The sequence below is a fragment of the Macrobrachium rosenbergii genome, chromosome 25, assembly GCF_040412425.1.
Source record: "Macrobrachium rosenbergii isolate ZJJX-2024 chromosome 25, ASM4041242v1, whole genome shotgun sequence".
Lineage (NCBI taxonomy): Eukaryota > Metazoa > Arthropoda > Malacostraca > Decapoda > Palaemonidae > Macrobrachium > Macrobrachium rosenbergii.
In genome coordinates, this window is record NC_089765.1 from 31,006,910 (window position 1) to 31,034,409 (window position 27,500).

Genomic DNA, 27,500 nt, shown 5'->3' on the forward strand with positions numbered 1-27,500 from the left:
TTTTCATTTCATGGCCCATTTCCTATTTCTTTCGTAAGAGGACATGACTCGCATAACAACACTTGCGTTCCCACATTCATAACTATGCACTAGTGTGATCATACCGTTAAAATGACGAAAATATAAGTGAGGTCCCGAAGCCTGGTTTGTACACTTTGATAGGGACCCTCTAGTGTGGAAGGCTTGCCCGGGCTGGACGATGGTAGGTTAAGATGCGGGGATTATTACATTTCAGAATAATGGTGTTACAAAGAGAAAATAAATATTTGGATACACATTGCATTTAACATTTACTGTATATTTCTATTCTTTCTTATCTATTGTACGCTTTTAAGTTAGGCGTAACGTAAAGGAAACTCAGTATTATGTAATATTTGAGGGTTAATATTCGTGATCATATATTGATTATATATATATATATATATATATATATATATATATATATATATATATATATATATACTAGTGTATACTGTACTATATACTGTGTATATGCATACATACATTCATACACACACATATGTATGTATGTATGCATGTATGTATAATGCAGACATAATAGATTACATCAAGTATTATATAGAAAGCCTTAAGGGTTAAGACCAAATCCAAGTGAAACTCCGGTTAATATTTATAAAACACTGGTAAAATCAAAAGAGAAAAAACATCTCCTGGTTGGACTTCCACTGCAAAATTCTTTTTAAGATTACACTCTTTTTGTGAAAAAAAAAAAAAAAGACCTTTCTGCTATGAGCGGAATATCTCCTCAGAATGACTTATTTACCGGAGACGAACTGTCTCCTTTGTTAGTGAATTACAATGCAGACTACATATGAACACACATAAAGTAAAATTTATTAATTGACTGGCTGCATAATAATTAAAACAGCCCAAGAATATGACAATTCCTCTCTCAGTAAAACAGCCAGCCACAATAAGCCTGATTATACAAAGGGCCCTGTATTCATGAACCTCAAAAACGCATACCAAACTTTACGAAATTCACAGAACAAAGCCAGAATGCATCCCCGCTATTTTGCTTTATTCCTGATGAACGAAAAGCAACACCGCTTGGAGACGAAGGATATTATGGAAATATATAATTTACATCAATTCGCGTTCTCTCAAACTTCAAAACAATTACAGCTCATAAACACTTAGTGAAACATTGAATGAGACATTGAAAAAAATTTGAAAAAAACTGACTGGACTTTGGAATAACGAAAACACTGCCAAAAATACCTTACAGATATTTCTAAAGCCAATAATACAAAACAGCATGATGTCGTGATCTGCTAACATCTGATGCTGTGTTTCTGTTGACAATTTATGAGTTTTAGGGGCAAACAAAAGCAATAAAAATTTCATATGCCTCCATTATATCACTAACAATCTCTTGCTAGATGTATCGATATATTAAAACTATAAAGTTTTGCAAAATTTAAGATTTTCGTTGCATAAATAACAATGAGTAATCTAAAAACAATATCCGAGTGGATGTTGTTTGTCCTCCCCCGGGTGACAGTAGGGGAGACATGACACAGCCACCCACCCCCTGCAAAACAGTTTGTCCGCCCCGGGTGGGAGCGGGGTTGGTAGGGGAACGAGATGGCAGGGGAGACATCCACCTTCCTCCTGCAAACCTATTTGTCCGCCCCGGGTGGGGGACTGGGTTGGTAGGGGATCGGGATGGTGGGGGAGACAGCAGCGCCGACTTCCAGCGCGCGTAGCGCGCGCCAACTAGCTCGTTTTCGAATGCAGTTCATCTCATGTTACAACAACTCCGTTATGATTCAGATGATAAATTTTCACAAGGACCTTACTGCAACAGGATTTGATATGCTGAGCTTAGAGTGTCAATTAGTGTAATTTTGTACATACAATCGTTTCTGATAACGGATAATTTACATAGAGGTCGTCAAGAGATTCCTCACGTAAACTGAAACCTGATTTTCCGTGCCGTTCTATAAACGAAAGGTCAATTAGGAAACTTATCTACGATATAATAAAACATATTTAATATAGTAGACATATTCGATCGAGACTACAAATCAAAGTCCTTCAAAAAGAAGGCATCGTACTTACCCCATACAAAAAAGGGGGGGAAGCACGTTAAAAGAAAAAGAATTTCAGTCTCACAGTATACCAACATATACCAGTCATAACCAGGCAGCAGGCACCATCTTATACAAAAATGTTACGATAGGTACGTTTATATATGTAAACAATATGAAAAAAGTGTTACACAACAAAATAAACAGTTGCCGAATTAAGTCACTGGTTAATAATGGGAAAGCAGCCGATTTGCTCCATGAAATTGTTTACTAACTATAATAAATATCAAGAAAAACCAGCTGAGACAGTTGGAAAGACAAAAATAAGGATGATGGGTAACGAGCTATTTTGTTTCATCCTCTACCAGGAACGTGTGATTTAGTATGCGCAAGATGTTTTTATTGGTGACATCCACGAAGCTAATGACGTCTTCGAACTGTTCGAAGAATAAGCAAACCACTCAGGAAGGCAATGATGGGAGACAACATAAAGTGTGCGTGTGTGTGTTTTTTTTTTTTTTTTTTTTTTTTGAGCGGCAGCAGTGACAAACATTAGCGTTCAAAACTCCCCCTAATCAAACGCGATCTTTATTGATTCATAGAAATGCGCGCCGTTTAACTTATGCCTGTTCTGAAAGAAAAAGAAAGGACATTTTAAAGTTACATGCAGTTAAAGTTTCCTTTCACAAATGCGATGTATGAAATCACCATGTTCAGCGAATGTTATTATCTTTTCATCACGCATAGTGATATTCTGAACAAAAGAGAGGAAGGAGGGGTGTGAACAGCTAACAGAATAATATACATACCAATATCACGGCGCACCAACGCACACAGTAAAACTCTGGCTTAGAGTAAAAAATAAAATTGTATTTAATTTTTGACATCGAAAGCCCTTCCCTAGCCGAGGAAAAGAAAAGGTATGGGGAAGTGAATGGGGAAAAATTTCTTGCCGATAATTGTCAGCTTTTGAGATATATGGCAGATAGAAGGGGGACGCTAATTGTCAATTTCCATGATCTATGAACTCCCGAAGAGACTGGAAAGCTCCATGCTAGGTCTCGTTAGCCTCTTCATCACAAGGAGTTTACATGACGCAAAAATATCACGAGGATGAATCCTACGCACACTGTAAAGTTTATGTGCTTGTACATGGAAACACACACACACACACACACACACAAAAAGAAGGTAAACAAGATTGGGTCTGGCCAGTACTTGCATACGAGACTACTAATACTACTAATAAATGCAAGACGCCGTTGGCACATAAACCCTTTGAAATATCTGGGGCAGGAAGTAGGGCTAGCAACCTCATCCCCCCAAAAAAGTACTTATTAAAAACCTCTCTCTCTCTCTCTCTCTCTTATTATGTATATATTAATATATATATATATATATATATATATATATATATATATATATATATATATATATATATATATATATATATATATATATATATATATACCTACACATACATATATGTATGTATATATATACACACACATATATGTATGTATGTATATATATATATATTTACGTATATATCTATATATATATATATATATATGAAGGTAGATAAACAGAGAAATGTAAACATTTAAATAATGAATTCCATGACACGATTATTCGCAAAGCAGGAGAAAACTAAAACGAGTGGGAATGTTTACAGTTGAAGTCGGGTAACTCCCCAACTCTACCGTTCTGTAAATAATTAATAACAAGTCAAGAGCTAAAACAATGGCAGTGAATCAAAACTTTTATGCACATGACAATTCCCTCTGTTTCATTACCATTTAATTGAATTAAATCAACAGAAGACCACACAAACACACTGGAAATCATTTCTTTTACATAGATATTAAATGAAAAATATAACAGTGATAAAATTTTAATTCAACTAGTAACAACTCCCACAAACTTGAAGCTGCTTCATTTACATTTCAACAACGTCATTAATTGCATCGTTATATTTTCCGATGGAATGAATATTCTGCAATATGAAGACCCTTCCACAATAAAAGCCTAACCTAGCTAATAACTGATTGGATGATTACCATACATACGCATATCGGGTAACAAATCTTTACATATTTTCTTCTAAGAAGAATTTTCCTTAAGACTACGTTACTGACAAATAAAAAACACATACCAATGCAATACACAAGTCGAGTGTAAATTGCACAGAATTCAACGGCTTCATTTTCAATCGGTAGTCAGTAGATTTTAATGGTTGATATTTAAGGGAAAGGGAATATATTACTCAAATTTTCCCTTGACATGCGATACGCATGTCCCTATACAAACTCTTCTCTTAAATTAACATATACAGCAACATCACAGTTCAAAATAAAACCAAAGAGGAAAATTTATGTAATTCAGACAAGGATCCCTCGCTCTAACAAGTTTCGTCTCATTCCTACCAACTATTTTCCTTATCAATTAAAGGGAAAACGTTAAGTTTGCTTGAGAGTGTTAATATGTGGATGTAGAAAGATTACACACCTAATTTGGCAGTGATCACATTCCCTTCCCCAATTTTGTTCTTTCCCTTTTTCAAACCCAAGATCCTTCCTCCAATTAACCAAGTATTTCTGTACTTCTCGTCACCCTTAGACTCTGACCTTTAAAAAAATCGTTCCTCAATCACCCCATTTAACACTTCTTCGCCGAGTAATGGACGCTCAATGCACCTTTTCAGTTTTCTGTAAAAGAAAACTTTTGTGCCGGCTTTGTCTGTCCGTCCGCACTTTTTTCTGTCCGCCTTCAGATCTCAAAACCTACTGAGGCTAGAGGGCTGCAAATTGTTATGTTAATCATCCACCCTCAAATCATCAAACATATCAAATTGCAGCCCTCTAGCCTCAGTAGTTTTTACTTTATTTAAGGTTAAAGTTAGCCATAATCGTGCTTCTGGTAACGATATAGGAAAGACCACTACCGGGCCGTGGTTAAAGATTCATGGGCCGCGGCTCATACAGCAATATACAGACCACCGAAAGCTAGACCCCAGCGACAATACAGAAAACTCGATTGAGCCGAAGAAACTTCGGCGCAATTTTAACTTGTTTATTACTTTTATCTGTTCACAGTCACCGTAATCAAAACTCTCTCCTCGACCTCTCCAATATATATTCATTTATAATCCAATCTATCGATTCTAGCGTCATAATTCTCATCTAAAACCATATTTCAAATGTTTTCTCTTACATCATCCCATTTTGAAGACGAAAACTTTAGTTCAAAGTTAAATTTTTAGTTTACATGTCCATTACTATCACATTTACTCAATAAAGAGCTAATTTATTCGAGCTTGTTTTTTTAATATTTCATATTAAATATTGCTCCAACGTACTAAAATTATAGGTTTGCTACGGATTCATACAACACACTCATACGTATATAAATTACATAAGCATACATGAAAATCACAGGGCTTACGAAAACAAATGGATGTATAAATAAAGGTGATCAAACTAATTACCTCTCATATTTCAGACCATGCATTAGGGAAATTGGAGCCCGTGCTGGCATAAGGACAGCTTAAACTACAACAGCAACTCATGTGTCCTGCGTGGCTAAAAAAGAGTCGCGGAAATCAAAAAAACATAGTAAAAATATGTAAATCATAATGGATTTACTTAATATATGAGATCATTTCACTGTCAAATTCTTCTAAAGCCTTCGTAGAACAGGGGATTAAATTCACTGGAAATATATATATATATATATATATATATATATATATATATATATATATATATATATATATATATTCATTACCACATAGTATTCAGGGTGATTACAAGTTTTCTTACCTTTCGACTACTAATGCTTCGTTACAACTATTCTTATTTCAAAGCGACCAAAACGAATGTTGGAAGAGATGCAAAAAAAGCAGAAGGTTTCGCATCAGTGTCATACTTTACACGAACTTGATAATGTTAGGCTAACCGTTTAGATTTTTCAAAACATTAGGCTAAGGGACTGAATCCGAGAAAGCGAGTAATATAAAAAAGAAAAGGATAAAAAAAAAAATAAGAAAAAAATCCATCCACCATGGCTTAGAAATCACTCGTGCCAGTCCCAAAGTCTACCTTCGGTCAGGTTTTCATTCAACTCCACAGAACCTTTTGCTTTATTCTGCAAAGACACAACAGACGAACAAACCAGACACAAACGTAACCTCCTTTTCGGAACAAATCAACAGCCTCTTCAATCTCCCATAATTACATACGATGGATAAATATACATAAATAAAATAGACAACTTCCAAATAGCAACACAAATGATACGCACAAGTCCAAAGAATAAATGTACATGAAAAAAGAAGCCCAGTCACACAACGTTCATTAATGATAAAACGTTGCGCAAAATGTTTCATATTTCTATCGAAAAACCTTTACAAATTTACTACCACTGGAACAAACCTTCCTTTAAATAATTATGACACTTCATTTTCACTCGAAATAAACTCACTCCGCTAACAATGCTTAATTAAGCTAATTGGAGGTTAATTAGGAATGTCGTGAAAAATATTCAGCTTTTTAGATATTTATTCGCACATTTAATAAAGTAAAAAAAAAACTATTTAAATAAAGATTCAAGAGCTAATTAGCAAGTCCATCCGTGAACATGCAATTAAGCTTTCCTGCATCATTTCAATGAGTGTGTGTGTGTGTGTGTGTGTGTGTGTGTGTGTGTGTGTGTGTGTGTGTGTGTGTGTGTGTGTGTGGGTACTGCGTGCAGGTTTGTTTTTATACGTTACACATGCTATACCGACAAACTCCCCAAAACATATTTTTTCTTATTTTTTATCTGAATGTTAAGATTATGGCCACACAAACAATTCTGCAAAATACCTGATGAAAGGCTGCATTGCCTGACTGCAAAGTCTTCTTTACATTCAAGCGTTTTAGATTTGTTCACAATCCTCAGGGTATCTTGAAGCGACGATTGACAAGGATGCGTTTGGTACTGTTTTGTAGTTTATTTCATGGTGCACTCATCTATTTTCATTAAACGAACCATGATGATTTTTGAAGAATCTGACATAATTTGCAGGCTATATTACGTGACTCCCATTTCCATTCATGGGAAAGTTCCTTCTGTATCGTGACCTACTTTCCACAAAATAACAGTCACGTAATGCATTACGTTAGAACTACCAACAAGTCGTTGACTTGTATTCAACCTGTTTGTGATGTGTATGCGATGAGTTGCCGAGGTGTGTTTATAACGTTTCACTAAAGTGTGGATAACAGTCCACCTAACAGTAAATGGATGGTTGGTGACAAGGAGGACCAGCAATAAATGGATGGTTGGTGACAAGGAGGACCAGCAATAAATGGATGGTTGGTGACAAGGAGGACCAGCAATAAATGGATGGTTGGTCGACAGATAGGACCAAGCAATAAATGGATGGTTTCCTAAGACTACGTGACAAGAAAAGGGGGACCGCCAATAAATGGATGGTTGGCTGATTTTTTCAAAATGGGACCACCATAAATGGATGGTTTGGGAGCATCTATTGGATGGACCATGCCAATAAATGGATGGTTGGTGACAAAAGGACCAGCAATAAATGGAAATGGTTGGTGAAGAAGGAGGACCAGCAATAAATGGATGGTTGGTGATCCACAGGAGGACCACCAATAAATGGATGGTTGGTGACAAGGGGGACAGTTTAATAAATGGATGGTTGGTGACAAGTAGGACCACCATAAATGGATGGTTGGTGACAAGGAGGACCACCAATAAATGGATGGTTGGTGACAAGGGGGACCGCCAATAAATGGATGGTTGGTGATAAGTAGGACCACCAATAAATGGATGGTTGGTGACAAGGAGGACCACCAATAAATGGATGGTTGGTGACAAGGGGGACCGCCAATAAATGGATGGTTGGTGACAAGTAGGACCACCAATAAATGGATGGTTGGTGACAAGGAGGACTACCAAGAAATGGCAACGGTAAAAGGTCACCACACCCATTTATAGCGAATACACACTATTAGCTTACCTTACACACTTGAAGAAGACACACACACTCATGCACACGCGCGCGCGCACACACACACAAACACACACATAAATATATATATCTGGCCAATACATATATGACATCCTGCACTTTCTGCATCACGTGTTTGATCGTATAACATATATATATATATATATATATATAAGTTATATATATATATATATATATTCATTGAAGCGTATATATTCATGAATTCACTATCAAATGTCTATGACCTTGTATCGAAATTCATACTCCAGTCAAGGTATATCTGTGCTTTGGAGAATTGTCGCCGAAGGGGAATTTATATAAGTGATAAATGTTTGGAATCGTGGGGACACAGGCACCAACGACTTTCTCAGCAAACTATTCAGCGACTCCAGTTGACGTAAACCATTGAGCCATCAAGGAGGTATAAGTCTTTTGCCGAGATGTCGTCTGCTTTTACCCGTCGTGAGCGGGAAAGTGTACTAGCCTCGACAATGACCCACCTCCGCCATGACAGTTCATTGGCATCGTTTGGAACACGCCTCCAGTACTTGTTATAAAATTTTTATCCATACCGATGAGCATTTTTTCTCTTCAATTTTGGCATGAACTGAGAAATGTCGACTGGGAATGGTGTTTCTCTGTCTTTGGTGTCTATAGTTGTTGCTCCGTTTTGGAGAAGTTGTCTGCGAAGGGTGCAATGGCCTATCTGACTTTGATGCTCCAAATGTAACTGGACTTGATGTCAGGGATGCTCAACCATCCCGACAAACTGGAGCAGCGACTCCAGTTGACGTAAACCAGAAAATGAGCCATCAAACCGTGACTGATGATCAAGTCTTTTTCCGAGAATATTTGCTGCTTTAGCCCGTCTGAAAGATCAGATGATTGAGCAAGTGCTTTTCCCACATCCTTTGAAATGCAAGTAATACATCTCTGCCAGATTTATGAGCAAGTTCTGGTAATTTTGGAAGTTTGTCTTTGAGTTATGGAATTTTACACACCACCTAATTGTTCCAGATTGTTGGTAGAGGTGGCAATCATCTGCCAGCTACAAATGTGACTGGATATCTGAACAAAGGTTGTTTTCAAAATTCATCAGTTCTGACAGAACTAGTGGATACACATCTGATTCTGATCTACCGTTTTCTCAAGGCTCCTCAGGTCGGACCTTTTTCTGTTGTAGAGGGCACAAAGACAGGCATGGTGATAAATGAATTGGAAACTCCTGTGGACACGACATCCCCACCAGTCAACGAAGGAGCCTGCCATCACTCAGCGACTTCAGTTGAAGTCAAGGCCCCTAGCCTGTCTGCCATCAGATGAGGTGCCACTAAGAAAATGCTTTTGTCGATGACTGGTTCGGCGCTGTTTTGCACCGTCGTGAGTGTTGCTGGTCTGGTCATTGGATTGTCGCCTTGCACGACAGTTTATGAAACAACGCCATGACAGTTCATTGGTATTTTGCTGCATTTTTTCCTGAGCTCTTGCCATCACCTTCAATTTTTGGATCCATTATCAGTGATTTTTTCATTAATCACTGAACATGGGAATGTTCCTTATCCAGCATTGTGTTCACCCATCATGGTCAGGACATGATGACTTGGTGATGTCAAGAGAATTGTCCTTCCGACAAGGGACAACACATATACAGTTTGTTTTTCTAAATATTGTTGGCATCACAATGATTTCACTTCATTAAGGCGAGGGGTTATCATTGTCGAGGCTACCTTAAACAAAGCACCGCTTCCTGACGGGTTCAACTAGGTTCGGTCTCCCTACGACATCTCGGCAAAGACATTTAAGTACCGTGTTGATCTGGCACCATGGTTTACGTCAACCATCATGTCGCCCCCATGAATTGGCTCGGCTCTCGCTGGTTCCTGTCTATTCAGGTGCGATTCCATAGCTGGTCTGGGGCTTTATCATTTATATAAACTATACTACAACTACTAGTCTAAGACTACAGGATTAGTAAAGCTGGATTATGGCACTAACCCCATGCTGAGTTACACAGCAGTGATGTCACCAGTGTGCCCTGATTGTTGCAGACATACACTTTTACATTTATTAATTTTCCTAAAAAATTGATGAGTTATTCGAAAAAATTTCATTAATCTAAAACCACAGAAACCAAGATCCATGCTTAAAACGTACCAATGAACTATTTCATTATAATTATTGTTTCATTTTCGAGGCCCCCATATTTAAAGGTAAACTGTACTGGGAAGCTACAGAAACATAATATTCACGGAAATAGTATGGAAGAGCATCCATCGGCAAAAGAAATATGCCATTCTAGTGAAAAATTAGCTCAAAATGGTTTACGTCAATCTTGGAATCGCTGAATTAAATTTTTGCGTCGCGGGCCCTTTCCCCTGATAGAGGAACTTTAAAGAGCACTTGTGCAAAATTTCATTTGTTTCACTATCTGAACGATTCTTATGAAATATGCAATTATCTGCTGCAACTAATAAATGGATGGTTGGTGAATTTCGAGGATTACCAATAAATGGATGGTTGGTGACATGATTGACCGCCAAAATGGATGGTTGGTGATAAAAATAGGACCACCATAAATGGATGGTTGGTGACAAGGAGGACCACCAATAAATGGATGGTTGGTGACAAGGGGGACCACCAATAAATGGATGGTTGGTTACAAGTAGGACCACCAATAAATGGATGGTTAGTGACAAGGAGGACCACCAATAAATGGATGGTTGGTGAAAAGACTTAATAAATGGATGGTTGGCTCAATGGGACCACCAATAAATGGATGGTTGCTGACAAGGAGGACTACCAAGAAATCGCGGGTTCAAGTCCCCACAACCATTTATTTATCACTATATAAATTCACACTTCGAAGAAGACAACACTCCAACGGAGATATACACACAGGTAACACACACACATAAATATATATATAATACATATATTTGTAGCTTGTATGATTGTATAAAAATCACGGTGTGATAAAAATTTATATATATATATATATATATATTAATAACTGAAGTATAGTCATCCAAAATATAAGGTTTCTATTTATAAGCTGTCTTATTCGGCCATTAAAACAGATAGATTAAAAGGCATTTATTTTAGAACACAAACACACACACACATATTCTGCCATACGACACACTGGAAAGTCAGAGGCTAAGGGACATACTATGAACAATAATGCATAGCTGTGATCGCCTAAGCTGGCAGAAGCTAACGAGAGTCAACTCTTTCTGTTGGTTTATTCTGCCGCTAAATGAGGCCTGATTAGCCCATGGCAACTACTAATCACCATACATCCTGCCTAGATGTGAACATCAAAGGCCTCTTACTGACAAATCATGCTCGACTTAATGCAAAGTGGGTGAACCCAGTACAATCAAGCTTACAAAATACAAATTTGTCTTAAAAAAATCACTTGGAAAATCCCGCTTACTTCAGTACTACCCGTTTGATGCTGCTAGACGACCAAGTTGCGCTCACAACCTGAGTATAAAATGTCGACTGAGCCATTATATATATATATATATATATATATATATATATATATATATATATATATATATATATATATATATATATATATATATATATATATTTCCGTATATCAAAACTGACTGCCGCAACAGCGTTAGTAAGCTGTACTACCAAGACAATGCTGTACTTGGAAGAGCAAATGTCTAGGAAGTCATACATACCTTTTTCAATTTTCTGACATCTATATATTCTTTGAAAGGCCACATGTCTTCCGATTACGTTCTCTTGTTTATCTAGATCTTGCTCTTGCCGGCACAAGAAAGTGGAGTTGCAAGTCATCGGGTACTCTCCAAAACCAGAAGATCTAATCTTATGAAGTTTCAAGGAGAATCATCCTAATCTATGAAATTTATTTGTAATTTCCTTTTATAAGGTTCTTGTTTTTAATCTTTAATTTGTTTTTTAGTGTATTCACTGCGTACTGGAACGTGCTTCCATGGTAAAACGCATAACAGGTTTAGAAAAATAAATGGAACGACCTACCTATAATTCTTATCTTTTACTTAAAGCTTTCATCCTTGAGGACAGGAAAATATAGAGAATATTAAAGAATTGTCTTAAAATAGTAGACTTTACATTTTCACGTGTACGTGTGTGCAATGTGGCCAATGTCAAAATTTTACTGGACAGGGATATCATCTAATAATGAACAGTTAAAGCTTAATGTGGCAGTGACTGTTGCGTTGCTTTTTCTCTTTAGCCACTCTCTGTTTGGCGAAACGACTTAAAGTTGAAAAAAAAAATTGTGTACGGGCTTTAGTGTCACATTTAAATAACACTCACACAAGCGGCTATATATTCGCAAGAGCTCTTCATAAAATTCGAAGACTGGACAGAAAAGATCATATAGTCTGCAGTTAAGCTTTTGAAATCATCGCAAATAGCTGCAATCAATCGTCCCTTTGAAGAGTCAATTGACTGGCAGACATCAGGACTTTTTCAAATCTCAAAAGACCGTGAAAATGGCTGATGTAAAATGGATGGCCAACTTTCAGCGGTATTCAGTGGACAGAAAAAGTTCTCGAATATAATATTGAGAGAGAGAGAGAGAGAGAGAGAGAGAGAGAGAGAGAGAGAGAGAGAGAGAGAGAGAGAGAGAGGTGGGGGGGTTAAAGTTTTTCGTCGTCGTCAGGGCTGCATGTTGAATTTCTGTTCGGTTTTTCAAATGCTAAAGGAAATACGAAATACTGTCTCTTTTTATTATTTACAGGGCAATCATTTTCGTAGAGGGCGGTGTATATTTCCCTATCTTCCGGCCCCTTGACACTTTATCTAATTCAGTTTTTTAACCTACTGCCTACGGCCAATCAGACTATTTATGATTGAACTCGACGGTTTGAAGGTATAAACTGAATAGGAATCAATGGTTAATCTAAACACTAATGACTTGTTAATATTCTCACTTCTGCCAAGACTGAAGAAACAATTCAAAACGGCTGCAAAACATCAATGTCGCTTTGCAACATCAACGGTGTGTTTATCAGAGAGAGAGAGAGAGAGAGAGAGAGAGAGAGAGAGAGAGAGAGAGAGAGAGAGTCAGATTGTTATTATTATACGTTCAATTGTGTACTTGAGGGATAGTACGTAACAGTCCTGAAAAACAGAATCTCACAGTGCTGGCTATACAGACGAAACTTGCAAATTGCCTTCTCATTAAGAGCAAATTCAAGAAAGTGAAGCCGGAGTCTGGGAATTCATCAGGCTCCACTGATGAAAGTGGAAGGTTCTTCAGCATATCATCGTGGAAACTTCTTCCAAGGCTACAATAATAACATTCTCCTCCTCCTGCTCCTCCTATGACAATACTACAGCCTTTCACAAAATCACATTCGAAAATCATTACGGTAATACCAATGACCATTGGAACAGGGAGATTCTGCCATACAACTAAGAGAAAGGAGATTTAAAAGGAACTTTATCACTGGGAAATATTGCCTCTTTGCATATACGCTTTACGAAACACTCCAAAGAAAAGCCTAGTTCTTTATCCACGCCAAAAATGCGAGATAAAAAAAATGATAGAGAATGAAACGTGCTAAATGGAGCAGAATAGAAGCCGAGAATGGCAAATGCCTAATGGTCTACACACCATCTCCAGTCAACTTTTGGAACAATTTCACATTTTAGAGCAATTTCATTCACAATTTCCGACCGGTATTTTGCCCGTAAGAAGGATTTTCGGAAGGCCAAAACTGTTTTCGACTTTACGAGAGCAAAAGACTGTAACACTGTCTTTCCTCGCAGTTCTCTCGATAACAAAATCACATTTAGTATTTGTATACTTGTTTTGTTCTCGTTGTATTTACATAACTAGGAATAAATAGAAGAAAGTGTATGCAAATTTTGAATAATTAATTTTCACACAGCGACAATTTAGCAACATGAGGAAAATTATCTCCGCCTCAAAATGCTATTCTCCTTGCATTTTAATACATTTTTATCTATTCATTTATTTTTTTCGTTTAATAAGTGAGAGCTCTTCTTTCTTTATTTCCCTTAACCTTCTCTTACTTCCTAATGAGCACCATATTCTTTGGAAGCTTGAATTTGAAGTCAATGGCCCCTGTGAATAGGGTTCATCTGCTGAATAATAATAATAATAATAATAATAATAATAATAATAATAATAATAATAATAATCACTGGATAAAAGTTTCACTGAGAGAGAGAGAGAGAGAGAGAGAGAGAGAGAGAGAGAGAGAGAGAGAGATTACTGGTTGAATGTCCACCCGGCCGCGCGTTGGGGGTTTACCTCGTCAAGGCCCTCACCTGTGTGAACTTGATACTACTAATTCCAATTATTGAAGGCAATGATGTTGGCTCTGACTTCCGGACTGAATACAACGTGCCAGATCGAGTTGTAATTACGTCTTGTATTTGGGTCGCTGAAGTGACCGGGGCATTGGATCTTGGCTCATTCTGTAGGATCTCCAGGAACTTGTCTAAATATGCGTAAGAGTCCAGTAATATTAGATGAAATGCAAAGAGGAAGACAATTCCATAGATTAGAGACTGTAATTGCTCATGATGATGTCCAAGAAGCAATCTCGGCTGGGTTATGTTTCAGAGTAGGCTGAGGTAAAGAGCATCTGAGACCTGTTCTACTATTGTGGTGGAACTGAAGGGCAAAGGTTTCCTGTGTTAATCTGTCTTTGGGTTTGGAACCAACCCCTCTTTGATTCTGTATATGCATGGAATTTGAAAGCGTTCATACCTGCGCTTGATGCTATTTAGTTTTAACGCCTTCAGTCTAGCACAATAAGAAAGCCTGTTCTGTGAAATTACATAGTCTAACGCACTCCAGCCTGTCTTGGGAGCAACAGTCTTTGATTGTCTAATTAATGTCACCCACTGCGTGCACATGGTTTTGATATCTTTTTAAAAAGTTCTCAGCATCCATGCCAACTGTTTTTGACAAGTTCCCAAGACTCCGTCGATATGAGTCCACCATGCTGAATAATCGGTGATGATTCCCAGATCTTTTCCTAGGTGTTCCATCGTAATGGCATATTCATCTGGGTAAAGAAAATGATGAAAATTTCTTGATTTCCTACAGAAGTGTTTGTGCTTGGAGTTGTCCCCGTCAAAGGTTGCTTCATGCGTCTGCGCCCAAGGATCGACCTCACTCGAATTTCACCTACGTCTGATCTGATGAGGCCATGTAAAGGGAATCGTTATCGACAAATAAAGATAAAATTAACTCTTAAGGTTGTGATTAATACCGCTAATCATTATAATAATTAAAGAAGAACCGAATGCAGTTCTTTGAAGGACACCTGATAATTGAGTTTCGCTTGTTTGGATAATCTTCCATGACCTAATACCTGAAGCGTTCGATCTGAAATGAAATTATGTAGCCAAGCTCCAACTGGTCTACTTATCCTTTTTCTTTGAGTCCGTTGATCAACTTTGTGCAAGGGTAGTAGTTGTCGTTGGGTTAGGGTGTATGTAGTGGGGGGTTTAGGGGTGGGAAGAGATTTGGTTGGGATTGACTACTGGAAATCTGCGAGGAATGGGGTGAATTGGGGTGGAAGGGGTGGGGAAATTTAGAGAGAAATTACAACGTGAAAGTAGATGGCTCTCAGGTTTTCTAATATAAGCAAAAGCCTATGAAATTTTTATGTTGCCTGCAAAGGATACAAACTTGAAAGCTAAATACAAACCTACTATCTCGTGTCTCCAGTGCACAAATAATTACGGCTACTTGATGATATGGAGTCATACCTGCAATTTAAGTCAACCTTTGTCGAGGTTCTATATCGCAGCATTTGACTGAGGTGCTTTAAAATTCCTCTCTCTCTCTCTCAGCACTAAATATGCGCAAAAGCCAAGCAACTATCATTTTTTCTCCAATTAGCTTTAAACTACCCTCTGCAGAAGAGGCAAATTGCGCAGATCAATCCACTGGAAACTGACAAACAGCACAACAATTTGGAAACAACCATTAAGGTATTAGGTTCCACCAAAGATACAAATTGATTAACATTCAGATATTTACAATTACCTATTCCAAAGTAATTCTGATACTTAATATGGAACATAGAACTGCATTATTAACACCCTGATCGGTTCGGTAAGACCATAAAAATCACGAGAGAGAGAGAGAGGAGAGAGAGAGAGAAATATTAGACGTGACTGATCAGTGCTCAGTTACAATAAACGCTACCTATACTAGTACTAGTTGAAACAGAAGGGGCTGGTACTCCAAACCAACACATCCTATGCTAGGTCAACCCATCCTAATTTCCTTGTGTGGCCTGGAATCCTACAACGGAAGTTATGCCTTATTTATTTATTGCAAACTTGGATCCTAAGCTTTAGTGAAGAGCGTGTCATACAACTGCTGAATCGTGGATTAACTTCCTATGCAGAGAGCTACCTCAACATAAGCCGCTTCCTAATTACACACCAGCGTTATAAGCAGCGCATCAGATCCTCAATACGTACTCCGTTATTCCAATTTACGTACTACGTGTATGAAGCTGAAAGCATATATGTTTCATATTCCGCAAAAATTCCTTATCTACTGCTTTTATACCATATAAATGGCCGGTGATGAAAGGATTAACGAGACAGATGGAAGAGCACCAGTCCTTTTGAGAGTTCATAGATCGTGAAAACTGACAATCAGCGTCCCCTTTTTATCTCCCTTATATCTCGAAAGTTGACATTTCTCGCTAAGGATTTTCTGGCCCTTCACCTTGTTAGTAGGTATAAGAAACAGGACGGCCCCTGCTCAGATCTTTAAATCGACAGTTTCTTTGACTACATGCAACTCATTTAGAATTGTAGCTGTTATTCTTGATTCAAAACTCATTTTTACTTTTCTGTAAAAGAAAACTATTGTGCCGGCTTTGTCTGTCCGTCCGCACTTTTTCTGTCCGCCCTCAGATCTTAAAAACTACTGAGGCTAGAGGGCTGCAAATTGGTATGTTGATCATCCACTCCCAATCATCAAACATACCAAATTGCAGCCTCTAGCATTAGTAGTTTTTATTTTATTTAAGGTTAAAGTTAGCCATAATCGTGCGTCTGGCAACGATATAGGATAGGCCACCATCTTTCATGGACCGCGGCTCATACAGCATTGTACCGAGACCACCCAAAGATAGTCTATTTTCGGTGATTGTACGCTGTAGCGGCTGTACAGAAAACTCGATTGCGCCGAAGAATCTTTGGCGCATTTTTTAATTGTTAAAAAGAATATCCGGTCTATCTCTTCTTCATTGGCACAACAAAAATCAGTATACTGAGAAAGTCTTGTAAGATTTTTGGAATCTATCACTTCTGAGAAAATGTTTTTTTGTTTTCCCTTGTGTGCCAAGTCTGAGATATTCTTCCCAAGGTTTGGTCTTATCTTAAATTGTTGGATAAGAACTTGGGTTCTGTCTTATTTCTTTTTCCAGATCTTAACATTTATCCCAAGCATCGTTCGATTAGACTTATTGTTGCATGATTTACAAAAATTTTCATAATTCTGATTATACTTTAGAACGTCCCAAATTGTACCGCGTATCCCGAAATACGAGACACGCTGTTAATTTATGAGTCTTGCCTTGTCTCTTGTGAGGTGCTATACCATACAGTTTTCTAAAAATTTCTTTGCCAAATGTGACAAAATTATGTAATATATATCTCTAGGCATGTTTAACTTAGGTGCAACTGTTTTTTTATTACGTTTTTATTTCTCCTTTCACAATTAATTTGTTTTATCTCTGGCTTGTAGCTTTCTGCTTTACACACTAGTATTCCAGCTTGGATATCAATAATAATAATAATGAAATTATGCCGCTATTTTTAACCTAAAAATTTAATGTCACGTGTGGTGGTCCACTATGACCACAAAGGTGAATTATACGATTTCTGTAAACATTTTTAAATTCCCAACTCTTGTGCGAATACACAAACATTTTGCCGATAATCGTGAAATGTTGTAAAAATCATTTTTGGATAATTTAGGACTTAATGTTGTGATGTTTATATTCAATGCCATTACTATTTCAACAAAATGTCCAATATTTATATTCTTTTTGACTGCAGACCATGAATCCATCACTTGAAAAAGACTGATATATATATATATATATATATATATTTTATATATATATATATATATATATATATATATATATATATATATATATATATATATATATATATATATATATATATATACACATATACACACACACATTACTCTGAAGAGAAACTTAATGTTGCCTGTGCAGAACTTTCTTGGTGCACTATTCAGTGTGAGTGGACGCTTCTTGTCATTTATTTTAACGAGTTCATTTTTGTTATCCATGAGGTTGTGTTTAACGTTCATTCATTCCAATAAAGTGTATGGAAAAATCCTACCTACTGGAAATTTCACTAAACAGAATCTTTAACATGGCATGGTGCATTTAAGCCAATATGTACTACGACACACTAAAGAAGGTTTACTTTATGTCACGTTCGAAGACTAATCTTAGGAGTCCTGATTTTATTGACATTTTCAATCTAAAATTTACTTGTTGGGCAGCACACTGCAATATTCATTTCGCCTACATTCCCACTGAGATTATTGCTAGTCATGTGGCTTCTGTTAACAGTCAACTAAAAGATAATAAATTAGTTATGGCGAAATCCTGCTATGAAAGTACCTATTTAAACTTGAATTTTGGATGGTGGTCTTTGCAGCTGCACCTCCTGTGTTTAAAAAATCTGAGTATTCCATTCTAGACTGTTATCCGGGTATTGGTGACAAAGCAATGCCTAGCCATTTTCCCTTTTTTATACGGGTTTTATGAATGATTCCATTCCTTTACCTACTATTTCTCTCCTCTTTATAGAAAAGCAGATGAAAACAGACTGGCTGATTTTACTGCAAGGAAGTGGAACTTGGACTTTTAGTAAGATAACGGAAAAGGCTGAGAACAACACTAGAAAATCTGAGAAAGAGTGGACACCGAGGGATTAATGTTTAAAATAATTAAGCAAAGACAACTTCGATGCTCGTGGACTTTGTTAAAGAAGGCAGTTTCGAGAATTTACATCTGTAGAAAACATCGAGAGGTCGATACGTAGATGAAATGAAAAATAACTTCTCCCTGGAATCGTTCCATATATAGAGTTGAACACTGTTGTTAACACTAAAACTTCTTCAGAAATCTGAACCTCTCACAACCAATATTTCATTGAAAAAAAATTCTCTCAAGCCTTGACGCAAATACACAAATCACTGAACTGACGCAAATACACAAATCAATGAATTTCATCTACCACAAAGAAAGGGGATTCGTTTAATGTTTTATGTTTTATACTAAAAGAAAGTCGGTCAGTCAATAAGAAGCGAGCAGATAAGCCAGCACGTTCACTAAGTGGTATGTGAGCTTCTTCTATTTTCTATTTTCAAGCGTCAGGTAAAGGAACATTCTATTTGAAATGTTTTGGATAGTTTTAGGCTCACGGCTTAATATCTGCTGTTGGCGACGGAGCAATATCCATCCCCTTCCCTCTCATTAGTGGTGTTATTCAGGATTCCATTCTCTCACCTTCTCTTTTCTTCTTTGCCAGAGATTTCTCCGCTCTATCCTTCTCTTCATGCTTTCGCCGATTTTGGGGTGCAGGATTACAAACATGCCTAACCTCACTTCTCCCACCAACAATGGCTACTCTGCTTACATTCCAGTGGCAAGGTACCAAAGGACACCAGAAGACGAGCGCATGTGACAAGTCGTTTTAGGCTATTTTTTTAGCAAGAAATGGATCGAAATAAGCCGTGGCGTTCTTATGAACAGCATCAGACAATAAACTGTAGTCTGCATTACAGAACTTTCCAAGATCGGGTCACAAATTCATCGAAAAATACTGATCATTTCATACACATCGATGACCTTCAATTTTTTAAAGTACTCGAAAACTGTGCATTAAATCAACAGTTTCACTGAAAGACAGAAGAATAATCGGTAAATTGTTGCTGAAATCTCAGTTGTTACCAACATAAACTATAACAAAATATTCTTGTATTGTTGAAATAGGCACCTACCAGATATGCTCACTTTCTCCAGATGAGGTTTTATGAAACTGGGCAACGTTGGTGTAGTTTGACCCATGTCTGTATGCTTACCCGACTTCCGAACTTTACTGCCATTGATAACTGCAAACATCAGATTTATACTTCTAACAGAAAATTACTATAATAAATATGTAACAATCCACGTATGGCAGTTCATATGGAGTGGAAAGATGTGGGGAAAGAGGTTTCATGCAAATGACTTTTTAATTCATTTAAGTGAAAATTATATACCGCATATACATAAAAAGTCACACTCTTTTAAACACACACACACACATACAAAACATACACAACCACACACACATATATATATACAAGGTGCACATGTATGTATAATATATATACACACATATATATATATATATATATATATATATATATATATATATATATATATATATATATATATATATATATATATATATATATATATATATATATATATATGTGTGTGTGTGTGTGTGTGTGTGTGTGTGTGTGTATTTATATATAGTGTGTGCGTGTAGGATAAAAATGAGAGAAGAAAAGAAAATGTCCACGAACTGATAGAAGAGACCTAGAAGAAAATCGACAACAGAAATAAATGAAAAGAGGCCCCCTTACAGAAAACACTAGCCTGACGACACGAAGTGAACGAGCACCGCATTCAATTTGTATCCCAACAAGTTTTGGCGGGAGAGGAAAGACTTGGCAGGGGGTAACCGCCGGAGGCCACATCAACGCAGAGCCCAATCCGATAAAACACAAAGTTTACAGCAAAAGCTGAGGTCGCCATTGTTTGACCTCCTCCAACTACACCTTTTCTAACCCCATCAACTGAAGACGGAGAGTGAAGGAGGAGGAGGAGGAATAAGAGGGGAGAGAGAAGGCGGAAGGGAGAGAAGACAAACCTTCGAAAACAACGACCAACTTTGAAAGATAACGCTCTCTCTCTCTCTCTCTCTCTCTCTCTCTCTCTCTCTCTCTCTCTCTCTCTCTCTCTCTCTCTCTCTCTCAAATCAGCGGGTTTTTACAACCGCTTAAATGAAACTATTTAATGATAGCGGGTGAGAAAATTTATATAAGTACCTTAGACTGATGGGTATAGTTTTAAAAATTATTAGAAAAAACATGATTTCAATTAGAAATACTTAGGTATTCAATTTAGAATTTTCACCGTCAAAGACCATCGTTGCTGTGATATTAGCATTTGATTATTAAGATTTACTTCTCTCTCGTGTTTTTGCTATATAAACATACATACATACATATATATATATATATATATATATATACACACACCAATAAAAATTAATGGTAAGGTGACCTTACATCCGCTTGAAGCTCACATTCTAGTCAATCTCATTAAAATAAGTGTTCAGCAATCAAGCGAACAGGTAAAAATTCCCTCTTTACTCAATACCTAAATTCAATCCTTCAGTCTTCCATTTCTCGGAAATATCTGATACATTATATAACTTATGCTCACGAAACACCGTACCTCAAATGTTCTGCTGGGAGGGAAACTGACAAATTGCATAGCACAGAACAAAACCTGGGTTAAGTCCTTTCCAGAACTTGACCAGCAATCACTGCCTGCAGTGGGGACATAACGGGAGCAGTCAGCAGGACAGTATATGCCCATGGATGGCCAGACCTTAGTACATGCCTTAGGATTTTAACCAGCAACGTACTTGTGTCAACAGTACTGTATTGAAGGGATCAGTTTTGTTATACTGAAGCAATATAGAAAAACCAGGAAAACTGAAGAGAGGATTCCTGTTCAAAGCTATTAACTGCATACAGTAAAAAAAATGTTTAGAAAAATGTTTATTTGACTGAGGAAAACTTCTAGCTTTAATATTTACCCAGTTTAACTTACCTATGTGACTGTTTGTTTGATCTTGATTTCTTTGTTATAACTAATATCCAAGCTTCTTTTCATATAGGGTAGCCGAGTGATGACTTTAGCAGTGAAAATAAATGTCGCAGCTTTTATCATACCGACAGAATAATGACTAAAGTCAAGTTTCTTTCAGGTATAGCTAAGGATTCTAGATCACATTTCCCACGAGTATACCTAAACTCCAAAGACTAAAACTTTAAGTTTAATGAATAAAATATATAATGAGTTATATATTATTATGTGTTCGAACACTGTCTAAACAATAAAACTATTCAAGCAACTTGTTCATGCTTAACAAATGCAGTAGGGTATAAGTATCGTCGCCAAAATAAGTACATGAAACAGAGGTTTCAGAGTGAGGCATTTACACCAGGAGACCCAGCAAGAAGGAAAATGGGAGGAAAATTGAATTTTCTAAGCTTGTTTGAGAACATAGAACAGCATTTCTTTGTTTTTGTTTTTCGGTGGGAGACAAGACCTGGGTTACTGGCACAAGGCTTCCTAATAAAATAAATCTTAATCTAAATTTTTAATCAGACCTTTCGCGTGAGCATATTTAACTACAAGAATAATTTTCGTATGTGTGTTTTCTTTTTAAAATAAATCTTTTACCTGATGAATTATTGTGCCGGGAACGCCATAAATAGACGGTAATATAAGAGAGTCTGACCAAGAACTAGAGGACAGGAACACACTATCCGTGTTATACACAGAAGTATTTGTGTGGATACTGGATACACACTGCATTTTACATAGTTGGATGGTTTAGATTAAGCTGGCTTATACCACCATGTATCCTTGCCCTGAAGTGGCAAGTTAGAAAGTGATTAGAAGGCCTGGTGTGGACCTCCGAACTACACCCTATCAACTGAGCATACTAGAATTTCTGGACTGTTTACCATTTTTCCCCCGGTGTCAATGACCTTTAATATTGTAACACCAGCACAACATAAAAATGAACTATGCTTACCGAGTCTTCATCTCACAAAGCAAAAAAAAAAAAAAAGTCTGATTTTATATCATTTGAATTCATTAACTTGTTAATTTTTGGGGCTTCCATTGACCCTTCCCTAGTTTGACTATATAATAGGAAGCTGATTATCTGAACTACAGAGTAGTACCATTCTCTTGAAAATTAAAAGATCACACACACATTCACAAGTAAAAAAAAGCTACTTACAGCAGTCTAATAAAACCAAACGTTATTTCCTCAGTCAAGGAGCGATGACCAAAAAGAACTTTCAACAAACATACGCAGTTATTTACGACAGCCATGGAATTCTTACCTTTGAGGCCAATCAGTATTAGGTACTGTGCTAAATATAACAGTTAGGTTGTTGTTGTAGCACAAGTGAAACAAGTCTCTTTTTATAGTACGACAGTCATGTTACAGTATTTAACCAACTAATGCCAAAACTTCACAAAATTTCCTCTCATAAATTTATGACGCACTTCATAGAAACGTGCCATTTCCACTTTTATTTCATCCTAAATATTGACTACGGAAGCTTGACCCGTTCGGGCCTTTACTTGGAAAGCCCCAAATCTGGATACATCTAAAATTTACCAGCTGGTGTGTCCACACATCCCGGAATTTGGAACACAGTCACGAGCCAAATTTAGGTCCGACCTCCGACGGTTTTAAGGAATATCATAATTTTAATTTTTGTTTCATGGAAACGGCAAATTCTTTGTGCCTAACTGTTTTATCTATGAAAAATCAGTTATCGATAATATATACAAGTTTCCCTACAGTGTCTAGCGACCGTTAACGTCTTTTTAAAACATCAACCTCTTTAAATTAGCTATTGGTGTGACACGAAATAATAAGCAATAAATATATGCCACAAAAACTTGAGTACTTTTTCAAGGCAGTTACGGACAGCGGAATTTTGCAATATAATGCATTCTGACCTAAGAAAAAAATATATGAGCATATATAAGGGCAATTCAACAGATTCAAGTCAGGGCAATACTTCGCAACAAAGTTCCATCATGGGGGAAAACTCTTCAATTTAGTGAATAACTTAACTTACTTATAAACAGCCTCCTACATATATACTGTATACAGAACACACTACCAAAATGCAACCGATTATCATGATTTTCTTCAATGCAGCCTGGAGTTAATGTTTTAGGTGTGCAAAGATGAAAACCATTACTTCAATACAGAAGAAAAAAAAATGGGAAGACTAAACAAACTGATAAAACTGCGTTATCTAACACAATTCTCTGAGACTTGATCAGGAGGATGAAATATCACACAAACATACTCGTAAATTCACATATATATATATATATATATATATATATATATATATATATATATATATATATATATATATATATATATATATACATATACATATTTAATATTATATATATACTGTATATATTATAAATGGATGTATGTGTGTGTATGTGCCACAATAACTCTGAAACGCATTGAGCAATTTAAACCAAACTTGGTATACACATGACTTGTTATATGGAAAAGAATACTGTGGGGGTAAGACATCACTGGCACCAGTGGGGGGGAGGGTTTCCCTGAAACGGGGATGGTTCTGCCCTTGAAACGGGGCTTGTTATGCCCGTAGATTAGTAACTTTATGAATTCATCCTACCTAATTCCGGTATACATATGACTTACTATCTGGAAAAGAATACTGAGGGGGTAAGACAACAATGGCACCAAAGGAAGTGGGGGTTGGGAGGGGGGGGGGTGACAGAGAGAGCGTGAGAGGGAGGGGATGTGTGAGAGAGAGAGAGAGAGAGAGAGAGAGAGAGAGAGAGAGAGAGAGAGAGAGAGAGAGAGAGAGTTTATCGGCTGTCATTCAGTTATCCCCGGCAGCGCCGGGTTGGTCAGCTAGTGTGTATATATACTGCATATGTATGTATAGATATACACATATGTATGTATGTGTATATATATATATATATATATATATATATATATATATATATATATACACACTCATACAGTATATACATATATATATAAACGCATAAGGTTCACATTGACTCAGCTTTATGTTTCGTCAAACGCCACTGGAAGTCATGGGGTACATGTGTGTGTGTGTGTGTGTGTGTGTGTGTGTGTGTGAGAGTGTGTCTGTTTGTTTATGAATGTACCCCATGACTTCCAGTGGCGTTTGACGAAACATCAAGCCGAAAGAATCTGACAAGAAACGAAATAAAACGGCTCATTTCCACGGAGTGACAATAACGCAACAGTTATCTTTATGTATCTAACAAGGAAAAACTTTGCCTGAGAAAAGTTCCGAAAAATAAAGTCATGAAAATAAAACAAAAGGATCAGCAAACAGAACAAGAGGAAATACGCACCCTGCAGAGAAAACCGACACAAAAACTGGGAAAAACAAAACTTCAAAACAGAAGCGGCTTTCAAAACTGTCAGATATACATACATACATACATACATACACACACACATATATATATATATATATATATATATATATATATATATATATATATATATATATATATATATATATATATATATATATATATATATAAAATAAAAGAGGGAAAAGGGCCTGGGCTTTCATGCATTGCAAAGTTGCCTTTACTTCCTCTGAGTTTGCTCTTTTGCTTTTCCCGGTTCGATGGCTGTGTGGGAGGCCGTGATGCGCGTTCGAATTTGCCTCTGTCTGTCGCTCGCTCCCTTTACTAATGCACTCGCTCTCTCCCGTTCAAGCGCTGCTTGACAAATAATAGATATTCCCAGAAAGGCACTACATGGATCATATGCCAAGGAACGCACACATACATACACTGACAGACAGACAGACAGACAGATAGACTGACTGACTGAGACAGCGGGAGGGAGGATATGACGATATTGAAGAAATAATATTCATTTGAACTTAACTATAAACCAGTAAAAAATGCGCCGATGTTTCTTCGGAGCAATCAAGTTTTCTATACAGCCGTTACAGCGTATAGGCCTAATCAAGGCCACCGAAAGCAGATATATCTCTCGGTGGTCTCGGTATAATGCTGTATGAGCCGCGGCCCATGACTCTTTAACCATGGCCCGGTGGTGGCCTATCCTATATTGTTGCCAGACGCACGATTATGGCTAACTTTAACCTTAAATAAAACTAAAAACTACTTAAACTAGAGGGCTGCAACTTGGTATGTTTGATGATTGGGAGTGGATGATCAACATACCAATTTGCAGCCCTCTAGCCTCAGTAGTTTTTAAGATCTGAGGGCGGACAGAAAAAGTGCGGACGGACAGACAAAGCCGGCACAATAGTTTTCTTCTACAGAAAACTAAAATAAAGTTAATATGTATTCGGTGAATAGCACTATATTAGAACTCTGCCTGGGGCACTTATCAACTTGTGGTCCTTGAATATTTCATTGCAACTTCAAACATTTTCCCAGATAAATTTTCACGGATTCATCTATATATATATATATATATATATATATAGTATATATATATATATATATATATATATATATATATATATATATATATATATATATATATATATATATATATATATATATATATATATATATATATATACAAAAAAAAACATATATAATGTGCATGTGCGCGCGTGTATCATATAATAAAGTTCTATTTTCACAACAAACTTTAATATCAAGCAAAAAATGCTTTAACGACATATTTTTCCTAAGATAACAAGGCACAAAGATATTTCATGCTGCAAAAATGCTTCATAAAAGTAAGGAGGAGTGGGAGACATTAAATAAGTTAGGGAAACATAAATAATGGATAGATTTATTAGCCCGGCAAAGTGCAAGGCAGTGGAAATAAATGAGGTGATTTAGCACCGACATTTTTCGGATACAACAAAATGTTATCCACATATCATGACCCCCCACTAACTAAATATCCACGTGTTAAATGGACAGTAGAAAAATTAATACTTGCATGGTTAAATCCAAATTGCAAAAAAATATCGTAATTTAATAGTCATCAACAAAACTTATAAACAAACAATAATCTTAAAGAAATTATGTTAAACGTTTTACTCATAAAAAGTCAATACCATAATGCTTTACGGCAAACATTACTGCGTTATCTGCCAGTCTGACCCACGGAATGAATACTCACCCACATTCGCGTTCAGTGAAGATAATGTAATTGGGATGTTCCGATGTCTTTTCGACGAACCGAATGCAGGTGTAATTCTCCCAGTGCCGCATGGCCTGCTTGAAGAGCCCCTTGTCAGCGCCCGTGAAGTTAGCGTCAATCATGTAGGGAATGACGCCGAAATCCCACACACGTTCCTGATGGAAAGGGAGAGAGTGATTTATTGCTCACTGCTCAGTGTCAGTTGAGTAATTTAAACTGCTTACATAAACATGTGAAATGAAACAAATAGTAATAATTAATAAAAGTAAAGCTGATCAAACTCCTCATGTCTGGAAAAGGAACATGTT

The 27,500-nt window shown here is 36.9% G+C and overlaps 1 protein-coding gene across 1 annotated transcript in view; it reads right to left on the bottom strand.

Annotated features, from left to right (window-relative positions):
- The window catches only part of LOC136852535 (tolloid-like protein 2), an 886,642-nt gene that overhangs the window by 272,425 nt on the left and 586,717 nt on the right, over positions 1–27,500 (bottom strand). The window contains exon 3 of the mRNA XM_067127262.1: positions 27,172–27,347. Coding sequence (XP_066983363.1) covers positions 27,172–27,347 — 176 coding nt within the window. The remainder of the gene's footprint in view (positions 1–27,171; positions 27,348–27,500) is intronic.